The sequence below is a fragment of the Phodopus roborovskii genome, unplaced genomic scaffold (genome assembly GCF_943737965.1).
Source record: "Phodopus roborovskii unplaced genomic scaffold, PHOROB, whole genome shotgun sequence".
In the NCBI taxonomy this organism is placed as follows: domain Eukaryota; kingdom Metazoa; phylum Chordata; class Mammalia; order Rodentia; family Cricetidae; genus Phodopus; species Phodopus roborovskii.
Genome location: NW_026126613.1, coordinates 7,036,564 through 7,056,367, shown reverse-complemented (window position 1 = coordinate 7,056,367; position 19,804 = coordinate 7,036,564). Strand labels below are relative to the sequence as shown.

Genomic DNA, 19,804 nt, shown 5'->3' with positions numbered 1-19,804 from the left:
ACTGCTTGAGTTTCTTTATCTGTAAATCAGGAATAATAATAGGAATGTTGAATATGTATTTAAATCCCCCCATTAAAGACAGAATAAAAGCTACTGCAAGCCTTACTGCAATGGCCAATGGGTAAAAAGTTTGAAGATTTTGAAGGATGTCTTTTCCATCTGAAAATTTTTGATCACTGAAGAAACCCAGACTGACTATTTTTGCTTATTCCTTATTGCTTTGATCAGCAGCTAAAAGTGGTTCATGTTTCAAAGTATTGACTTATGTTTTATTACATGGAATTTTTCTCAAACACCTATAACATACACATTTACCTACTATTTAACTACTGTTGTAGTTTTAATTTGTATCTAAAACAATTATATATACTTTATTTTTGCAATGCAATTATGGTGAAAATTTAAAGTATCTCTTCTATCAATTAAAATGGAAAGAATGGCTACAGGATTCTTTATTTCAAAGTCAAATTATAAAACTTTTTATGTAAGTTTTTAAAATACTCAAAATCTTCACATATCCTATCATTTGTATTTTTAAAGAGTTCATGTCTAAGCTCCATTTACCTCAGTAAAGTTTCATATGTATACAAGTTTTTTTGAAACACGTTTTATAAATATTCTTTGAATGTTCTATTTATCTCAACTGTACATGGGAAATAATGAATGCAGCACTAACTTGATGGCAACAAGCAGCAAATTATTTGCTTATAAAATGTACTCCAGAACTAAAGAGAAAGTCCAATGCTCTTTGTTTAGTGAGCTTCTCTGCTTGTCCTTGAAGCATAAAGTAACCTCAGAGACAGCATAGAAGTTTTCCCACAAGCATTCAACATCACATCCTTTAAAGGATATTCTGCTTTAGTTATTTGTATAGATTTATCTACACATGCTACTAGTACTTAACACTGGGGGGAGAACTTGGAAAAAATAACATGTGCAGTTTTATATACTTGAAACAGAAATAAAAATAATATTGACTTTATATAGGATTTCATTTTGTTTTTCTACTGACAACGTCTATAATGCACAACTTCTCCAGCATACATTTCCTCTTCTGGGTGTGCAAAACTAAACATTTCAAAATCTCCAATTAAGGGACCTTTATCTGCCTGTTACAGTTTAGAAAAAATACACAGCCCATATTATTCCAGGCAAGGAATCAATTGCTTCTATTCCTATTCATTTATTTTCACAATAAAAAACTTGTAAAATTTTACAAAGTGGGAATAAGTTGTCTTATACTAATACTATATAAAAGGAAGGTAAAATTCAGTAGTAATATTAATTTATAGAAAGCAATGCATTGAGTAGGCAATATTTTGAATAACACACACATTAGAAATGTTATTTATCAATTTTCACTGTTATAGTGTATTAGCAGTTCACTGTATTTCATAATACATAACAAACAGCATTTTTGCATGTATCTGTGAATATAAGAAATAAATGTCTCTAAAATTTACCATATGATATCTACACTGTCCACAATGAAGACAACACAGGAAGGCTCTTAAATTGTCTCATAAATTATGTGTGAGCCATTTTTACTGCATAAGTATTTTCAACTTATATTGATTCACTGCTGCTTTGAAACTCAAAATTACTTTTAGATTTTTAGTTTTATAAATAAAATAAGTACACATGAACTGTGTAATTCACAGTGTCCTATGACAAACATACCTCAAAAGTAATGTGCCGTTTCCATTCAAAAACTAAAACATCTTGTGATCCCCACCACATATTCACATAAATCAATGCATTAAAAACAAAGCTTTGCCTATCTGAACTGGCGATCCCTGAAATCCTCAAGAGAACAATCATGAAAAACAACTCCATTTATTATACAGTTTCTAGAGATGAATCTGAATTTTCTAAACAACAAAAAGAAAAACCAATAGATGGTAATCATTAAACAAAAATACTACTAAAGCAGCCTAAAGGAATTAAAAAAATAAATGTTATTGAATCTTATGTATTTGTTATTTTGTATTTTAAAATGAGTTTCATCTTGATCAAATTATTTAGTCAAGCAAAAAAACAAAACAAATAAACAAACAACCCCCCACCCAGAAATTTCACTTATTATTGAAAGTTTAATATTTTTAGTAGATATTTCTTCATCACCTCCTATTTGCCTGCAATTGTGCTATCAACTTACAAAGCTTATCACAGATAATTTTTTATATAATGCAGTAATGTACAACTTAGTTTGTTTCAAATTAAAAAGTTTCATTGATTTTTTAAAATCAATATAGTAGCCTTTCTCAAATCTGATTCAGTTATCATCTCAATTTCTCCAAGGATATGTAGTACTACTCTGCAAAGACATAAGGCATGTTATTTATTACATAAAAATGGATACTACAGGAAGAAGAGGCATAATTGTTGGTAAGATGGCATGCTACAAGATTAAGACTAACCACCACAATGAAAACAATAGGAAGTTTCAATTCCAATGTTGATTTCTGTTTAACAAATGTTTGTTGTAATGCATCAGTATTTTTCCAATAAACAGCCTTTGAAATATGACAGACCATCTAATAGTTAAGCAAAAATATTCAATATTGTACATAAAAGAGAAACAGATCTATATTCTTTCGAGTGATCTGTTTAGCGGGTGGGAAAAGAGGCACATATGTAAGCTGTTGAACCATTTACTTTAACTTAATAGAATTTTTTATATTTTAAATTTATTATACTCAAAAAGCTTTTGTAGAGAGATAGGATTCCATTTAAGTAGATACATTACCCTGGGCCTAAAGTGCATTCCAGTCAGAATATAATTCAGCAAGTTGATGACAATGCTGGCTCCAAAAGAAAGGAGACCAGATTGGACAAGAATGAGCTAACAGACTGTGCAGCCCAGTCTTGTCCCTTTGAGTGTGATATATTGTTTCAAGATGCTAAAATCCCATAGCTTCTCAAAGCATATCTGTTGTGCTGGTTTTCCCATTTTCACAGAATCCTTATTATCAGAACTCTGTAGTCTTTTCAAAGCATGTCAGACTCAGACCATATGCCACAGAGTAATGCTTATCAATGGTCTAAAGTGCTCAACAGAAGATACACTAAGTCATGAAAGTTACAAGGACTTCTAAAAACAGAAATAAACCGATTACATTGACACAGATGTTAAATGAAGTAAGCTTAAGTATTTTCTTGTAATTGCAAAGTATTAGTTTCTTAACCTGTTTCTCAATGATGAACCCCAGAGATGGAAGAGGGTAGATTAAGAATAAAAGAAATAACATTGAACACTTTATTGGTATGTTAACAGAAAAAAATTTCTAGAAATAGGTATTTGGAATACAAGTTTCCAAAATTTCCCAATACTACAAAATTAATTATTTTTCCCGATATTCCCTGAATGCCAAATACAACCACTGCGAAAGAGTTACCAGATAACAATATATTAATTTTAAGCATATACATGTGATTAAGGAAATAAATCTGCTTGAGGACAAATCTTAGCAACATAATAACCACTTTTCATACATAAAACCATGGGCTGCACTTTTAGTAATGCTGGTTAAAAAAAAATTACATGTGAAATAAAAACACAAAATGTGAATTACAAATAAGCAAAAACAAACCTAAGCAATAAATAAAATCTAAACAATAACAGATTTGTAACATTTTCCAAACACATAGAATAGCAGTTCTTGTTTTTTTTCTGGGGGGCGGGGCTTGACCTAATTCTTACTGATAATATACAAACTGAATTACAAGGTAATGTGTTAACGTACCTAGCAGAAAATTTTTATTTAGAAACACAACTTTGTGCTTATTTCCATTTTTAGAGAGTTCTGACTCTAATGCATGCTTGGAGAATATGTCCATATATTCGGGTGTTTTTCAAATGCAGTAGAGACTGAGTTGAAAAGGTACATTATGGAGTTAACTTTTTACCATTATATTTTATTAATATGAATTAAATCATGAAAGATGATAAGAAAGGCACAAGTATGTCAAAGTTAACCTCATTGCTTTCAGCAGAAGTAGACTATTTATATGGTATATTCATTGTTGCAGAACCACGATACTACAAAGGCTGAGTATCTAATTTTAGAATATCTGGAGATGCCAACTGGGCACCCTAATCTATAATGTTCCTAGGGTTATACTTTCTAAGCACAAGGACAATCCATAACAGCTAACATGCTAAAAATACATTACTTTAAAGGATCTGACATGTTTTTAATGTTTTTACTTCTCACAGCAGTCCTATGAGGATAGAGTTGTTATAATTCCTTTTACATGTGAAAATTTAAGGCTTAGCAGCCAAGTTGCATACTGGGGTAGTGTAACTAATGGTGGACAGTCAGTCCTCATCTCAGAACTTCTGGATGTAGCAGCCTTCCAACACAGTGCCCCATACATTACTACAGGAATGGGAGACTATTTACAGTTACAATGTTAAATCTCATTGTTCAGACTATATGCAGAAAACAGGTTAAGATGCAATGAGTAATTATCATCTACACACTGGACAAGTCTAGTCAGATGATTTGCAAATATATTCTGTAGTATTTGAATATTTCTATACCTATGCCTAAAAAACAGCTTCTCAATTATCTTGCTCTATAAACTAAAACCAAATACCATCTCTTTCAACTTCTTTATGATTGTGACATGCCATAGTCTTGTCAGTTCCTTGATTATTTTGTATATTTTTCCTCATCAAATTCTGCTTTTCCATCTTATCTAAAGTTATGTTGCTAATGAGCCTACTTATCATAAATATTTCAAGATTAAAAAAAAAAACACAAATAAAACAGGCTGAGTTTGCTACCCTGTGTTTGGGTCCAACTTGCTACTTGGTTTGGGTGTCATGTCATCCAAATTAATCAATCTTTCTGTTCTAGTGTCTGCATCTGGAAAAATGATCTATAAGTTCATGACTAGATTTGATAATATTTAGCTTTTAAGGAAATATAAAGCACTCCATGCACGATACTAACTAAAGAGAATCAGCTTGTCTTCTGTTGTTTAAGGAATGAAAATTGATGTTCACAGTCACACCCATATCTCATGAGTCCCATTTGCACCCAAATGTCCAATACTTAGCATATTCACAGATGTCTGTTTCCCACATCATTTCTAGACTAATTACATCATAAGCATTTCCTTGGTGTTTAGGAGGGATGAGGTTTATACAGAAAATAGGCCCAGAGTTGGGAAGCAGCATGGTGTTTCCAGCTACTCTTGAAGCTGACATAAGAAGGAAGAACTTCAGCTTGAGGGTACCCTGCACTAACAATATCAAGATCTTTGTCAGAGAGAAAATAAAAATGGGCCAAGGATGTAAGTAACCTAGCAATGGTTACTAGTCTTGTTTCCATGACAAAATATCTTAAAGGGAGGGAAGGTTTATTTTGGCTTGAAGTTGCAATGGAAGTCCAGGGCAATCAGTGGGAAACAACATGAGCACAATGGATGCTTTTGCTCAGCTATCTGGCTTCTTATTCAGTGGAGCCCATGGAACAGTGCCAGTCACACTGAAGACAGGTAACCTAGTCTAGATTGTGAGAGGCCTGGAGTTTGATATAAAAGCCAGAAAGCAACTAGGGTGAGATTTATTCATCATATATATTTTCTTCATGAATTACTTCAAAGTTACCTATCTGGCTTGCTCTAGTCAGAGAGATATTTCCTTTCCTACTTCAGATCTTTGGGTGTTTCCCACCTGTCCTGGACTTCAGGGGACAACTTAACACATTTTGCTCTACATTTTTTTTTTTTTTTAAGGGCAAAAGGCTTTGGAGAATTCTCTTTAACACCCCTTTAGAAGGACAAATATAAATTAACTGGACCTTTGTTGTATTACTTAACATTCTTAGATCTTATTTAACACCATATAGAAAGAAAGGGGCAGCTTTGGAGCTACAGTAAGAGACAAAGAGTTGAGGGAAGAATGAAATGCAATCACGACAAAAACCTAATCTTCTGCCATCATTCTGCAATCTGCTGAGGAGGGAAAGAAGAGCAGTCTTCACCCAGTGAATTCAGAAGAAAGCGCTTTCTCACATTTTTATATCTTTTTTTTAATGTTGGCTGATAAGTACTCAGAGCCATTCCAGTTGCCTGTGGAACTACATGGCTGAACACCTGAGGGAAGGTGACTTAGTGAAGCTTCTCAGTGCCAAATCAAAGCACCAGTTAACTAAGCTGTTATTCACTCCATTTCTCCCCGCTCCCCTTGTTTACTGTGCAGCCAATTCCAGACTGGCTTCTGTTCATAACGGACTTCTTGCCAAGTTCACTCAAAGGGCCTCTGACTGTTAAATCACCATGCTAACTTCTCTGTCCTACCATGAATTCCCTTCATCACTTCATACAGTTGAGCACTTTCTCCTGCACTAACCCCTGTCTACTGACATCTTACCACATTTGACAGTTTCCCATTTTATGTCTCACTTCAAAACAAGAGATTCCCTTGTGAACCTCTGCTTCTCCACACTGCTCAGGGCTATTACAGACTCATTTGGGTACAAAGTTGGGTTGTACACAGGCATGTACCACTCTATATGTTCACATCTGAAGTAGGTTTGACAGATCTCTTCCATTTAATCAGTTTGTAATTTCCAATTGAAAGTCTTAGGCATATCAAAAATAAGTCAAAAATAAAAATAACTTTTGAGTTGAAATTTCTTTCTTTATTTCACCCTTCATTTCTCAGATTTATTTATTTATTTTGCTGCCATTTCATTAAGTAGCATCAACATTTTCTGAGTTAACAACCAGGGTGCCATTCTTGATTACTTTTTCTATCCTTTACCTATCACAAAGTCTTATTAATCCTAAACTAATCCTTCCATCACCACTGCCACCAAGGTAGCAGGCCCTAGGCCTCCATTGAGACTGAGTTCTATTTTATCTTTTCAGATGTAGCAAAATGTCCTCAAAAAGTAAAAGAAAGATCTGGGGAGATGGCTTAGTGGTTAAGGAACTTGCCACTCAGGTATATGGGTTAGAGTTTGAATTCCCAAAACCCATGTATAAAGAAAGGCTGGCTGGCCATGACAGATTCCTTGTAATTCCAGCCTCAGAAGGTGGGTATGGGGAAATCTCCAGATATTGGTGAGCTCTGGGTTTAACTCACAGAGCCTTGATATAGAACATACAAGGTCTTTTAGGATGATCCTTGGCACCAGCTTTGGGCTTCTACCTGCACATACATTCAATCACATGCAAAATTGTGAATACACATACAAGAAAAATGGAAAAAGAAAAAAATATAAGTAACGTATGTATGTATGTAACTGGTACTGCTTCTAGTCCCTGTGGTCATGAACTGCTTCCTTAGCTATCTGCTGGGTTTAGTTCCCTGTCTTTTCCAGCTTTGCTTAGGTTAACTTATCAGAGGACGACCTCCTGCCCTGATTACTGTATAATATCCCATGATGAACATTCTCATTTCCCCTCCTCATTATTTTTTCCCATGAGAATCACCACACATTAACTTATTTGCCTGTTCTCCAATTCTCACTGGAATGTTTTTATGGAAAGCCAGAACTTTACCAGATACACACAAACTACAAAAGCATTGGCCTTATAAACAAATGTTCCGCCGCATTACTTAAAATAAAATTTAACTACCTTAACAGTGTGTCTGTAGTTTGGCACACATTTCCTATCTGTAGTCTTTCTGATGTGTATTGACATTACTGGTGTAATGAGAATTAATTGTGGTTTTGATTTGCTTTTGACAATGACACTGAACATTAAAAAACTGGTACCTATATGTTTTTTTTTTTTGAGAAATGTGTAGAGATCCACTGACCATTTTTATTGGGTTATTTGCTGTTTTGATCTTCAGTTATTTTTCTTAGTTTTTACAAACCATATTCTGGACAACAACCCCTTGTCAGATGTATACATTGCAAGTATTTTCTCTTATTCTATATGGCTACCTTTGTATTCTGAATTTTTTTAATGGGTTTTTAAGCCATTTTGAGTTGGAATTCATAAGAGACAGGTATGCAGTTTCATTATTTTATATGTAAAAATATCACTTTCCCAGCATCCTTTCTTGAAAAAACTATCCTTTCACTTTGGGAACACATTCTCCATGGAGGGATACTCCCTTAACCTGGAGTCAGGAGGGAGGGCCTAGTCCCTACTCCAAATGACTTGACAGATTTAGATGACCCCTCCAGAAAGGCACCACCCTACATGTGGAGTTGGGGGGGGGATGGGATGGGAGGGTGGGAGAGAGGGAGGGAAAGGGAACTGGGATCGATATGTAAAAATAAGAAAAATAAATAAAATTAAAAAAAGGAGAAAACAAGTACACACACACACACACACGAGAAAAGAAAAAAAAACTGTCCTTTCTCTAATGTGTTTCTTTCGTTGTTCAACAGTGTCTTTAGCTTCCTGTGAATGCAGGCATGCCATCCTACTTTCTCTCCTTCCCCCTTCCTCCCCTCTCCACTTTGCTGGCACTGAGTTTAATCTAGAGCTTGGAAAAATGTTTTTTTTTTTTTTTTTTTTTCCCTCTCTCTCTGAGGTTAATCTAGAGCCTAGAAAAATGTCTCTCTCTCTCTCTCTCTCTCTCTCTCTCTGTGTCTGTGTGTGTGTGTGTGTGTGTGTGCATTAGTTTCTCTCTACCTCCACCCCTTTGGAGACAAGGTCTTGCTATGTAGCCTTGGCAGGCCTAATACTTACTAGGTAGACCAGGCTGGCCTTGCAATTACGGAGATTTCTAGAATGAAAGTGTGGCAGCTGATATCATCTTAGAAAGGTTATGTGTGACCCTGGAGGATGAAGTATGCTGTACACTACTGAAAAGTAATGATTTTCTTCTTACACTGCTAGAACCATATTCCAAGAGCCAAGTAGTCAAGGGGGTGTATACTCCCTGAAATCTCAGCCAATAAGCATCATGATATTTTTATTCTATTCCTTATGACTCTTAGCTTTGTTGGTTTTGAGAGGTAATATTCATGAGATTAATAATTTGCTTAGAAATAACATAACTGAAATATCTACACAGAGTAATGACTTTTTGTTCTAATCGATATTAAAATATCATTTGGGCATCTTATTTTGATAAAAGTAGGCAGTTATATAATAAGAGAGGAGAAAATTTTATGTAAGCCTAAACTTTCCACTGTATCTATATTAAAAATTAATCAAAGACTTTATAATTTTATGAATTAAGCATACATAAAATCTAGATCCCAGCCTCTTATGGATATGTATTTGGGGAATTCTAGATTAGCTTAGCAGCTTGTTGCAAAACATGTGCAGGTGAGACATGGTAGAGCAAATAAATAATAAATGTATATTTGGCCCGAAATAGTGGCAAATGGAAACAATTTGTCCCCTATCCTTGTTTAGCTGATGTCTCATATATACACCAATAGATTTTAAATAATTTCTTTTCTCTTCTTTCTTACTGTTTTCTACTATTGAATGTAATACATTAGTTGTCATTTTTATAGTTTATTCTGCTGGGTAATGGTTAATTTTCACTGTCAACTAGAATGGATTTAGAACTGCTAGTAGAAATATACCTCTGTATATGTCTATGAGGGCATTTCCAGAAGGTTTTAACTAAGAGCCAACCCAAATGTGTGTGGCACGATTCCATAGACTGGGGCCCTGGAGTGGATGAAAGGAACAAGCAAGCACTTCATGGTTCTGTTTCCTAACTACATGTGACAGGCCACCTCAACTCCTGTGGCCATGCCTTCCAAGCCCTTCCTTAAGAAATGTTAATTCCATAGGCTATTTTGTAGCAACAAAGGAACTAATACTAATAAGAATAGGAAAAGGGATTACATTAAAAGTGTATATGGGGAGGGGTGTACCTTAGTGTAGCATGAATAATAAAAACACAGAGACAGATATTGGGGTTAAGCTGAAGACCAGAGAAACAAAGTAGCCAGCCGCCAGAGATCTCATCTTTACCATTGGTCAGACCAAAGGAGCAATCATGTCTTGTGATTGCATCTCCAAACTTCATTGCTCCTCAGACAGACTGCATCTGTCTTTTCCTGCCTTGTATTACTCTCTAGTGCTCAGATTTAAGGCGTGTCACCTCAAGCTGAGATCACAGGTCTGAGCTGTTTCTCTTTTAGACTGATACACTCTCATATAGCCCAGGGTGGCCTCTGCCTCTGTCTCCTGAGTCCTGGGATTAAAGGTGTGGCCCTGAGTCCTGGGATTAAAGGTGTGGCCACCATTGCCTGTTCTCTAGGGTTTACTAGCTCTGCATTCTGGTTTTCAGGAAAGGTTTATTTGTTGGATCATAAACAAAACATTACCATACCTTAAGGTAGAATGCATATACAAGACCCTGAATTGTAATTCCAGCTAGGCAAAACAAACAGATTACTAACAACAAAAAAACACAGTTGAGCAACCCAAAAGATATGTAGGCCTTTATGTTAACTGCTGCCCATGATGGAAGTTTTAGTTGTCCCTCTAGGGGATACACAGATAAGGGTGTTTTGATTGTTTGATGAAAAGCTATACTGTTTTGAAGAGCTTTTTATTTACTTATTTTTTTAAATGTAGGCAGTGAAAGAGCTATACAGCAAACCTGTGCTACTCATGGACAGCCAGTATCATGCCCTCTAACCAAAACCACATTCTTTTGTATGTATTCTGATGCCTGTCACAGATTAAAACACAGGCAGTCAAAATTTTGTTTGTCATGAAGTCGGAGAGAATAGTGCAAAGACCTAATAAAGTAAGTTTGAGTCTAGTAGAAGTGGATGCTCTCATCAAGAATCTTACCCACTGAGTAGCTTATTCTCAGAAACTCTTGAAACCATTACAAAAGGCTTCTTCTGGGAAAATCCAAAGGACGATGATTTGGGGTTTCTAGCTGCAGTATGATTTTATAGGAAGGATATGCCTGGAGTTTTCTTTGTGCATCTTAACAGTTTCCTTTGAGTTAGTACAGATCAAGTTAATAAATCACTCCTTTTGACTCTAAGAAATGTAACTCATACGTCTTCCTTAGCCACGTTCTTTCTCCATGTTGTGATTATTGCCTCTTCCCTAGATACCTAAAAGCAGTTCTTTAGATGCAGAATGATTTAAAGTTGCCCATGTCAGTCAGCAACAGAGTTCCCCTCAGCTGCCAAGATAACTTCAATGCTTATCCAGCTTTCTTAAAATGCTAATTACCTGGGTCCTATCACAAGACACTTAATACTGCACAAAGAACACTAATGATATAAGACACTAACATTTCATTCCAGAATGTCTTCCCAGAATGCATTCTCCACAAGCATTAAAAATCCAGTATTGTGCTGGTTGGTTTCATGTCAACTTGACACAGCTAGAGTATATCTGAGAAGTCTCCAGATTATCTGGAGGCAAGTTTGTAGTACCTTTTCTTGATTGATGTGAGGAAGTGCAGCCCACAGTAGGTGGTTTTCAATCCTTGGGCAAATGGTCCTGAGCTGTATAAGAAACCAGGCTGAGCAAGCCAAGAGGAGCAAGCCAGCAAGCAGCATTCCTCTTGGCTTCTTCAGTTCTTGTCTCTAGGTTCTTGTCTTGAGTTTCTACCCTAACTTCCCTCAGTGATGGAGTGTGGCCTGAGTTGTAAGATTAATAAATTCTAACTTCCCAAGTTGTTTTGGTTATGCTATTTTGTCACAACAATACAAACTCTAATTAAGGCATTTAATTACCTGGGGCTTTCATAACAGACCTGTTTTATGTAGGTTTAGGCATGATCACATAGCAAAACCTACTTAATAGGTTTAGATATATTCAAATTGAACTCATACAGTAAACTAAGTACAAACTCAGTGAAAACTTCATTGAAGTTTTTTTTTTTTAAAGGAAACAATGAAGAAGGCCTTCCTGGATTGACATAGACAAAACATGTGAAAATGATAAAAAATTTCCAGTTGTTATAATTTTACCAGAAAACAACAACCTCCCACCCCCAATGCAAGCAAATCCTATGGACTCTACTTATCAATGGTGATAAATTTTTTGTGCTGATTAAAACAGCACCACAACATAATTTTCCACAATAGCTGAGCTACAGCATAATCAGAATAAACAAACAAACAAATAAATAAAAGAAGTGCACTAGCAAGGAAGAACACATGAGGTTCATATTTTAAACCAGTGTGAGTCACATATGTGCTAAATGCAGAGCACACATGCCAAAATGTATTCAGTAGGTATGTGCTTTATACTCTGACTTCAAAGAAATGTTTCAATTTGGAGCACTTTTAGGGATAAAACAAAAAACAAAACAAAAAAAAACAAAACAAAACAAAAAAAAATAAAATTAAGATGAGATAGGTGCTGCCCATATACAAAACCATCAGTTTTCAGCATTTGCCTGCTAAATTGTGATACTTTTGTAGGCACAACAGGTCAATTTTAAAAGTATTTCTTAAACATGAACACAAATATTATTAGATTTCCTTGTGGTATTGCCAGTTCTCCCCTGCCCTTGTACCCTTCCTCCTATATCTCCATAACTCACTCCTACTTTCCTGCCTCATGTATCCTACTGCCCTACTCCCCCGCCCACTCTTCAACTAGCTCTTCTGTCCCCTACTAAAATCTCCTTTCACTAGAAGGCCTACATTCACAACCTCTTCCCATATATGTATAAAGAGGATAAACTAGGACCCTGTATGAGAGAGAACATGCCTTTTAAAAAAATCTTTTAGTAAAATCTTTTAGTCTTAGTAATTTTGCTCAATATAATATTTTCCAAATAATATCCCCGTTCCTAGACAAAGCAGTTAAATAATACAGAACAAAATTATTTTGACTTTAAATTATACGGTATAGTATATAAAAATAAGCGACCTTGAGAAAGTAATGATGACATCTTAAAGATAAATGTTCACTAGTACATAAAAATCATCTGTGGAACTTAGAACATGTTGAAATACCACCTTATGATAGCTTATGCAATGTATCCAATAGACCTTAACTCTAAATGGCCACAAGAAAGGAAAGGCAGAAATCTGCAATCTGTTCAGTTCAGGTTGTGACCACATAGAAGAAATGGGAGCAGGAAGGGGAGATGATTACACAACATTTGGGTAACCTATTTCCTTAGTCTTCATCATATTTCTGTCTCAGAAAATATTTTTAACAGTAGAAAAGTGTCTAAAAATAAAGTCACTATGAATTAAATCTATAGAACAGAAAAGGAATATCTATAAACAGCAAAAGGGACAAAAAGGACCATCTTACTCAGACTATATAATCTGAATGGCAAAAATCTTTAATTCGTAAAGGATAAAAGACAAAGTAGATCAGTACATACACACGTACCGGAATATATAGTATGCATGTTTATATACATACATACATTAGTATATATACATACACACATAGGAAAAGTTACAAAATAAGAATTTTTATATACGTATTTACAAATAACTGTAAGGCTAAACAAATCTTTAAATATCCTGAAAAAGATAGACCACAGAAAACGAAGGGACCAAAAAAAAAAAAAAAAAAATCAAGGTGCATATTGCAGATTAAAACAATAGGATAACCTTTTATTCAAATTGAAACCAAAGGAAAGTCTAGAGAACTACAAGACTGCCGCCCACTAACAATTTGAGCTTCCGTGGAAAGGCTACCATAAATGCCCTTCCCGGATAGTGAGATCAACAACTAACTTATCCATGGAGCCCTCATCTAATACCTGTTGGAAACAGGAGCAAATATCCATACATAAACACTGAGTTGAACTAGAACCCAGATGCAGATGGAGAGGACAAGACCAGGCTGCAGAAACACATAGAGACAGCTGACCTGAATAAGGAGGAGCTAACGCCCCCCAGACTGATAGCTGGGAAGCCAGCATGGGACTGATTCAGGCCCTCCTGAATATGGGTCTCAGCCAGAAGGACTGAGCAGTCTAAGGGACCTCAGATATTGGAACCAGGATGTATTCCTGGTGCACAAAAGGACCTTGCGGACACATCCCCCATGGAGGGATAACTGCCTTAATCTAGAGACAGGAGAGAAGCCCTAGTCCCTACTTCACATGACCTGTCATATCTACATGACCCCAACTGGATGGCATTCCCCTTCATATGGAATTAGGGTGGGGGTATGGGAGGGGAGGGTGGTTAGGGTGCATGTGAGAGGGCAGAGAGGATAAAAGGGAGGGAGGGAGGGAGGGGGAACTGGGATCAACATGTAAAATAATAAATAAAAAAATGTGGGAAGTCTTGACTCTCCTACACCAATGGTAATTCATACACCAAGTTATTTTAGAAATCAATTAGCATCTTAAGAAAAGCAGCAGCTATGTCCTCTGAGGAAATAATTCTAAAAACTAAACTGTAATAAAGAAACTTGATTAGATAATTATATGAAGAAATATCTATGGTGTAGCTACATAGTGAAATGAAATTGTACAGGGACAAACTGTAGTTATTAGACATGTAAAGGTAGTTTTAAACAGTGATCACAGTAGTAGCATCATATTCTGCTAGTGGATCATGTCAACACACCTGAAGCCATATCCATAGGATGTGGCAGAGTGCATCCACTACCCCAATTTCACTGGCAGTATAAGATGCCACTACAGATCATGTCATACATTTTTCTGAAGTTAACCTAACAAAATTGATTGTAAGTTATGGAAGGGCAAGAAATACTAAAAACTAACAGTTGAATATAAACTATTAATCATGATGATTTTAAATAAAGGGAATAAGCACAAACATGAAAAGTAAATGCTTCATTGGGAATACCAGAGGAAATGCATGTGAATATTAATAATGTTGTATTAAGACAGCACTATATTGTTAAGAACTCAACTCCTATCACAGTATAGTAGGAATTTGAAAATGGAACTCACTTACCTCTTGCTCATCCATATTCAACCACTGTTTTGGGTCTTCTTCAGTAGCCAGAAAAGCTATCAACTCTAAAGCAGTAAGTCGAGTTTGTCGTCTTGATGAGACAAATATCAAAACAGGTTTGGCTGGAGAATGACTTCTAATTGCTGTGAAAAGTCATGGGAATGAAATATTAAGCCACTTAACAGATGCACATGAAAACCATGTGGATTCCTAATTTGGTCATGAAATTTAGTACTATTTCAAGTACTAGAAGGGTCTGACAGGACACAGGGAAGATGCTGGCCACAGTTCCACAGAATACTGCCTAGCACAAGGAAGGCTTACTTATTATTCCTAAGGTCATGCCAAGGAAAGAGGCACTACAATGCTGAGATTCTCCACTAAGCTATACATGGTCACAGTCTAACAATGAATTCTCTCTATTCTCGAGTGTGTTTCCAAGACACTGTTGCTTGTCTAAGTGATATTAGAGGTCCTGAGATCTATGGAATCCAAGCAAGCACTGCAGAGTTAGGAAACTGTCAAAGAAACAACATCTATTTGTGCGGATACTAATGTTTGAAAAACTAAGTTAAGTGCAATAATAAATAAATGAAAATGAGAAAAAAGTTTCCTTCTGACTTTTGAAATACTTGTGTGAGACTTCAACGGTGAGGAGAGTACCGCAGAGAGAAATAGAGATTAAGTGTCTGATGCATATCTGGGAAAGGCATAGCAACATGGCACAGAGAAGAAATGGGTACTTAAAGCCTGGGTAACAATAATAAAGAAAAAATAATTAAATTTTTAAAGAAATGCTTAATGTGACACATAGATCATTTGGATTATCTGGAAATAAGGTTTGTTTAAGACAGTGGCAAAAAAGCACAAGAAGAATTTTTATTTAAGTAGCTCTTTCAAAACAGTGGGAGAGGGGATTGAAGGTGGTGGAGAAAAATTACTAAAACTCACTTTATTAAAAAATGTTACAATGACGTATAATATCTTGTATGCTAATTAAAGAATTAAAACCAAGATATTTACACATTTTATAAAACTTCCTCTTGTTTCGATTTGTTTTTTGAATGATGAGATGCAGAACTTCTTTTTAAGGCCAAGAAATCAGTTTAAAAATGGAAATGTAGATATTCACTTTACTACATACCACAACAGAAGAAGTTAGCTTAGCAGAAATCCCATTTCCCAAATCGAAGATGTCTAGGAATCACTCTGGGTCTGAATAACAATTCATAAGGATAGGGCTTAACTGATTACAACCCTAACAGCAAGTACTTCAGGTCTTTACTGCTGACTTACTATTTACAAAACGATTCCTTTTCTGTAATGGCATACAGCCATTTCCTATACAGATATAAGCAATTTCTGCAATAGATTCAACAAAAAATAAATTCACATATCTTTATTTTTTTTGCCATTCACCATTTATTATAATACTAAAAATGCAAAAATATAAATCACCTTAGAAATACAAAGTTTAAAACATACTCCTGCAATACTGGTATCATTTATATAGACAATCATGAATGATCTGTTTCTTTTCTAAACCTCAACCTTTAATGTGTTTTATTGCTGCAAGAACAGGTGTGGCTGAGCAGCTCATGGCAGATTTATTGTTCATTAGTGATTTTGTACAATGTTTCTGTGGAGGTGTAAATAATCTGAACTGCCAAGATGGGTCTCCAGCCCACAATCAATACTGTGCTTCTGTCATAGGCTAATTACGGCAGCTGAAAAGTCATCACCTCACAATCAACACCAGTGCAAAGGAGAGAATTTATTTTGGAGGTTACTTTTAATTGATATAATAAATATTCCTTCTGTAGTTTATTGAAAAATGTTTCAATGAAACTGCGGTATTATTCCCATACTTCTCCTATTTACTTAATTTGTTAAAAAAGGAAATATATATATATAAAAAAATCAATAGTATTTTTGAAAGTAATGAATTGTACAAGTTAAGATTTATTTACTTTTATGTTTGAGTGTTTGCCAACATGTATGTATATGTACATATCATGTGCATGCCAGGTACCTGTACAGGCTAGAGGATTTAGATGGCCTGGAACTATAGTTGTAATCTGCTATGAGGTGCTGGGAATTGAGGCCTGGTCTTCAGCAAAGGCAGTAGGTAATACTGAACTATCCTAGTACTATATTTTCTGTTAAAAGTTAAGAACATGATTTTTAAAAAACTGTTGCTCTTACTTATCATTTGTTTAAACTATTACTTAACATATAACGCCCTAGGTATCTAATATTAAGAATCAACTGCTTCCTAAAATATGAATCCTATTCTGTTATAAAGTAATTTAGATTTATGAAATACCTCTAATATCCACACACAATTTAATAAGTATTTATGTTCTTCAATAGGTGATATAGATCAATTTTGATTGTATCTGTGGGACCTTTATCATTCTTTCACAGAAACTGAAATGATTTAGAATGCATTTCATAGTTACTATCTACAGAGAGTGCTTATTTTTATTTTAATCCCAGACTCTGATATTTACCTTGAAACGCAGGCTTGTTCATACTGGCCATGCGTGGGCAGTAATGTTGACCCGGGAAACCTTGAATGTGGACTTCCAGAGGAACTGGGCGAACTGATGGTCGAAAGTTGAACAAACCCATCTGGTAAACATGAGAAAGAAACCAGTTATAATTTTTATATTGAAGGATGTAACACAACTTTATAAACTTAAACATAAAAAAGTGTTGCTGAATAATCTGTCACTCTTTTTCATACCTGCTTAATATTGAGCCAGTCAGCAAGGTCTCTAGCATTAGCTAATGCAGTGGACAGTCCAACTATTCTAACAGGCTTCTCTGTGTGTGATGAGATAAAATTTGTTCGAGATACAATGACCTCTAGAACTGGACCTCTCTCCTCACCTAAGAATAAAAAATAATGAATATTAACCATTTAATAAATCCATGCCGACTGTTGCAGGCACAAAGTCAGAATACAAAGATTACTTTAAAAAGTGTGAATGGGAAACTACTGTATGAATAAGAAATTTCAGAGGAATTGAAATCAGTATGTCAAAGAGTTATATGTACTTCATGTCCACAATATTATTATCCACAGGAGCCAAATAATGACTAAGTGTTCACTTATAGACGAATAAAATAATGCACACAATGAAATATTTAAAATTTTAAAAAATGAAATCCTGTCATTTACATTATAGATGAATCAGGGGACACTGTGCTAAAAGAAATGAGCCATGGACCGAGAAACAAAATTGTATGAACTATGTAAAATTAATAAAAAAAAAAAAAATTGAAACTCGGGGAGAAAGAGAGAAAAAAAACCACCCAGCATTTACAAGGGGATGGGAGTGGCTTGGTAGAGGATGGTAAAACTGAGATGTTAGAAGGGTAACACAGCTTCAGTTAGATAGAAGGAATAAGTACAAGGAACTGGTGACAAATACCTTAACATGATTTCACCATTACACACTACATGTAAGTGAAAACATTACATTCAATGTCAAGAATACATACAATTATTTGCACATGAAATTATACTAATAGAAGGATGTCAAGTTTTATAAAATTCTATTTTTACTTGAATGGTACCTACCAAGCAGATGGATCTCATCTATGATGAGAATGGTAACCTGCTGAACGTAGTTCCTATTCTGCCAGCTCCGACTGACTCCATCCCACTTCTCTGGTGTAGTGACAATAAGGTCAGCTTGAGCAATGGATTTCATGTCTGGAGTCACATCCCCTGTCAGTTCAATAACTCTGCCGAGAAATAAAATTGATCTTCAGTAAACACATAACTTTAGACAGGCTAAAAACTCTTTTGAAATAAAATTTTATAATAATTTAAACTACTCTATCATTTGAAACTATCTGAAATGAAACAATTGCATTAATGAAGAAATCCACACAATAAAACATATGCAAGCAATACAAAATCAAATCAATTATATACAACTTAGTGTCAGGCTTTGCTTAACTGCACATAAAACAATTTGCCTATGTTATTTTATAAAGTTGATTGTTATATCCTTGTCTGCATAGTTAAACATATGTTTCCTTCCTTCCATGTCTGCCTCTTTCCTTTTTCACTTTTTGAGATAGGATCTCTTGTAGCCCATGCTAAAGTTAACTCCGTATGCAGCCAAGGATGAACCTGCAATATTATCTCTCCTGCTTAAAATTATAGTCATGCATCACTGCACATGCATTATTATTTTTTTAAACCTATTTGTTTAGGGAAGGTGTTATTTTGTTAGGGCACTTATTAAGAACACATTTATTTCCAAGCATAATTTAATTTCTAAGACTAAAGTTTTCTATAGGTAACATAAAAATCTCAAGCAGACTGGGATATTATAAACAAGTTCAGAAAAGGTTAAATAAATACCACCTTTCTAATGGGTTTTTAATTTCACAGTGAAAAAGGAAGTTACCCATGAAAACACAGATTTTACTAACAATTTGTAATCTAGATTCAGATTAACAAAGTAAAAAGGTTTGTTCCTCTAATGATTTCTAATGTTTTGAGTTTTATATTTTACATATTACAGAGAATATGTAATACATTCAGGGCTGAAGGAATTTATAGTACAGTTCAGTCCTATAGCCATCTTTTTCAGAGAAGAGGTAGAACAGTTTACTTCTTTTTCTCTAACTGAAATCCTTCTAGATTCAGTATGTGGTAGTTATTCTTCTCTGCAGAGTCACAAAATTTTGCATTTTGCATGTGTATCATTATTTAATTGGAAGAGCATTATGGAACAATCAAGTTGTTTGCAGTCTTGTGATAAACAGTGCTGCAATAAATGTCAAATACTAAATTATAACTATAAAATAATGTTTTCTAAAGGTCTATTTTTTCACTGAGTAAGTTACATGCAAAATACTTTTAAAGTAGGTTCTAGAAATTAATCTCAATTATGTGAAAGATAAACAGATAACTATTTTTTGTAATAAAGATATTTCGGAAAAGGTATCATATC

The 19,804-nt window shown here is 34.9% G+C and overlaps 1 protein-coding gene across 1 annotated transcript in view; it reads right to left on the bottom strand.

Moving 5' to 3' along the window:
* Ascc3 (activating signal cointegrator 1 complex subunit 3) overlaps positions 1-19,804 on the bottom strand; it is a 286,596-nt gene that overhangs the window by 103,718 nt on the left and 163,074 nt on the right. The window contains exons 26-29 of the mRNA XM_051206191.1: positions 18,415-18,581; positions 17,575-17,720; positions 17,339-17,459; positions 14,826-14,968 (exon numbers count right to left, since the gene is read on the bottom strand). Coding sequence (XP_051062148.1) covers positions 14,826-14,968; positions 17,339-17,459; positions 17,575-17,720; positions 18,415-18,581 — 577 coding nt within the window. The remainder of the gene's footprint in view (positions 1-14,825; positions 14,969-17,338; positions 17,460-17,574; positions 17,721-18,414; positions 18,582-19,804) is intronic.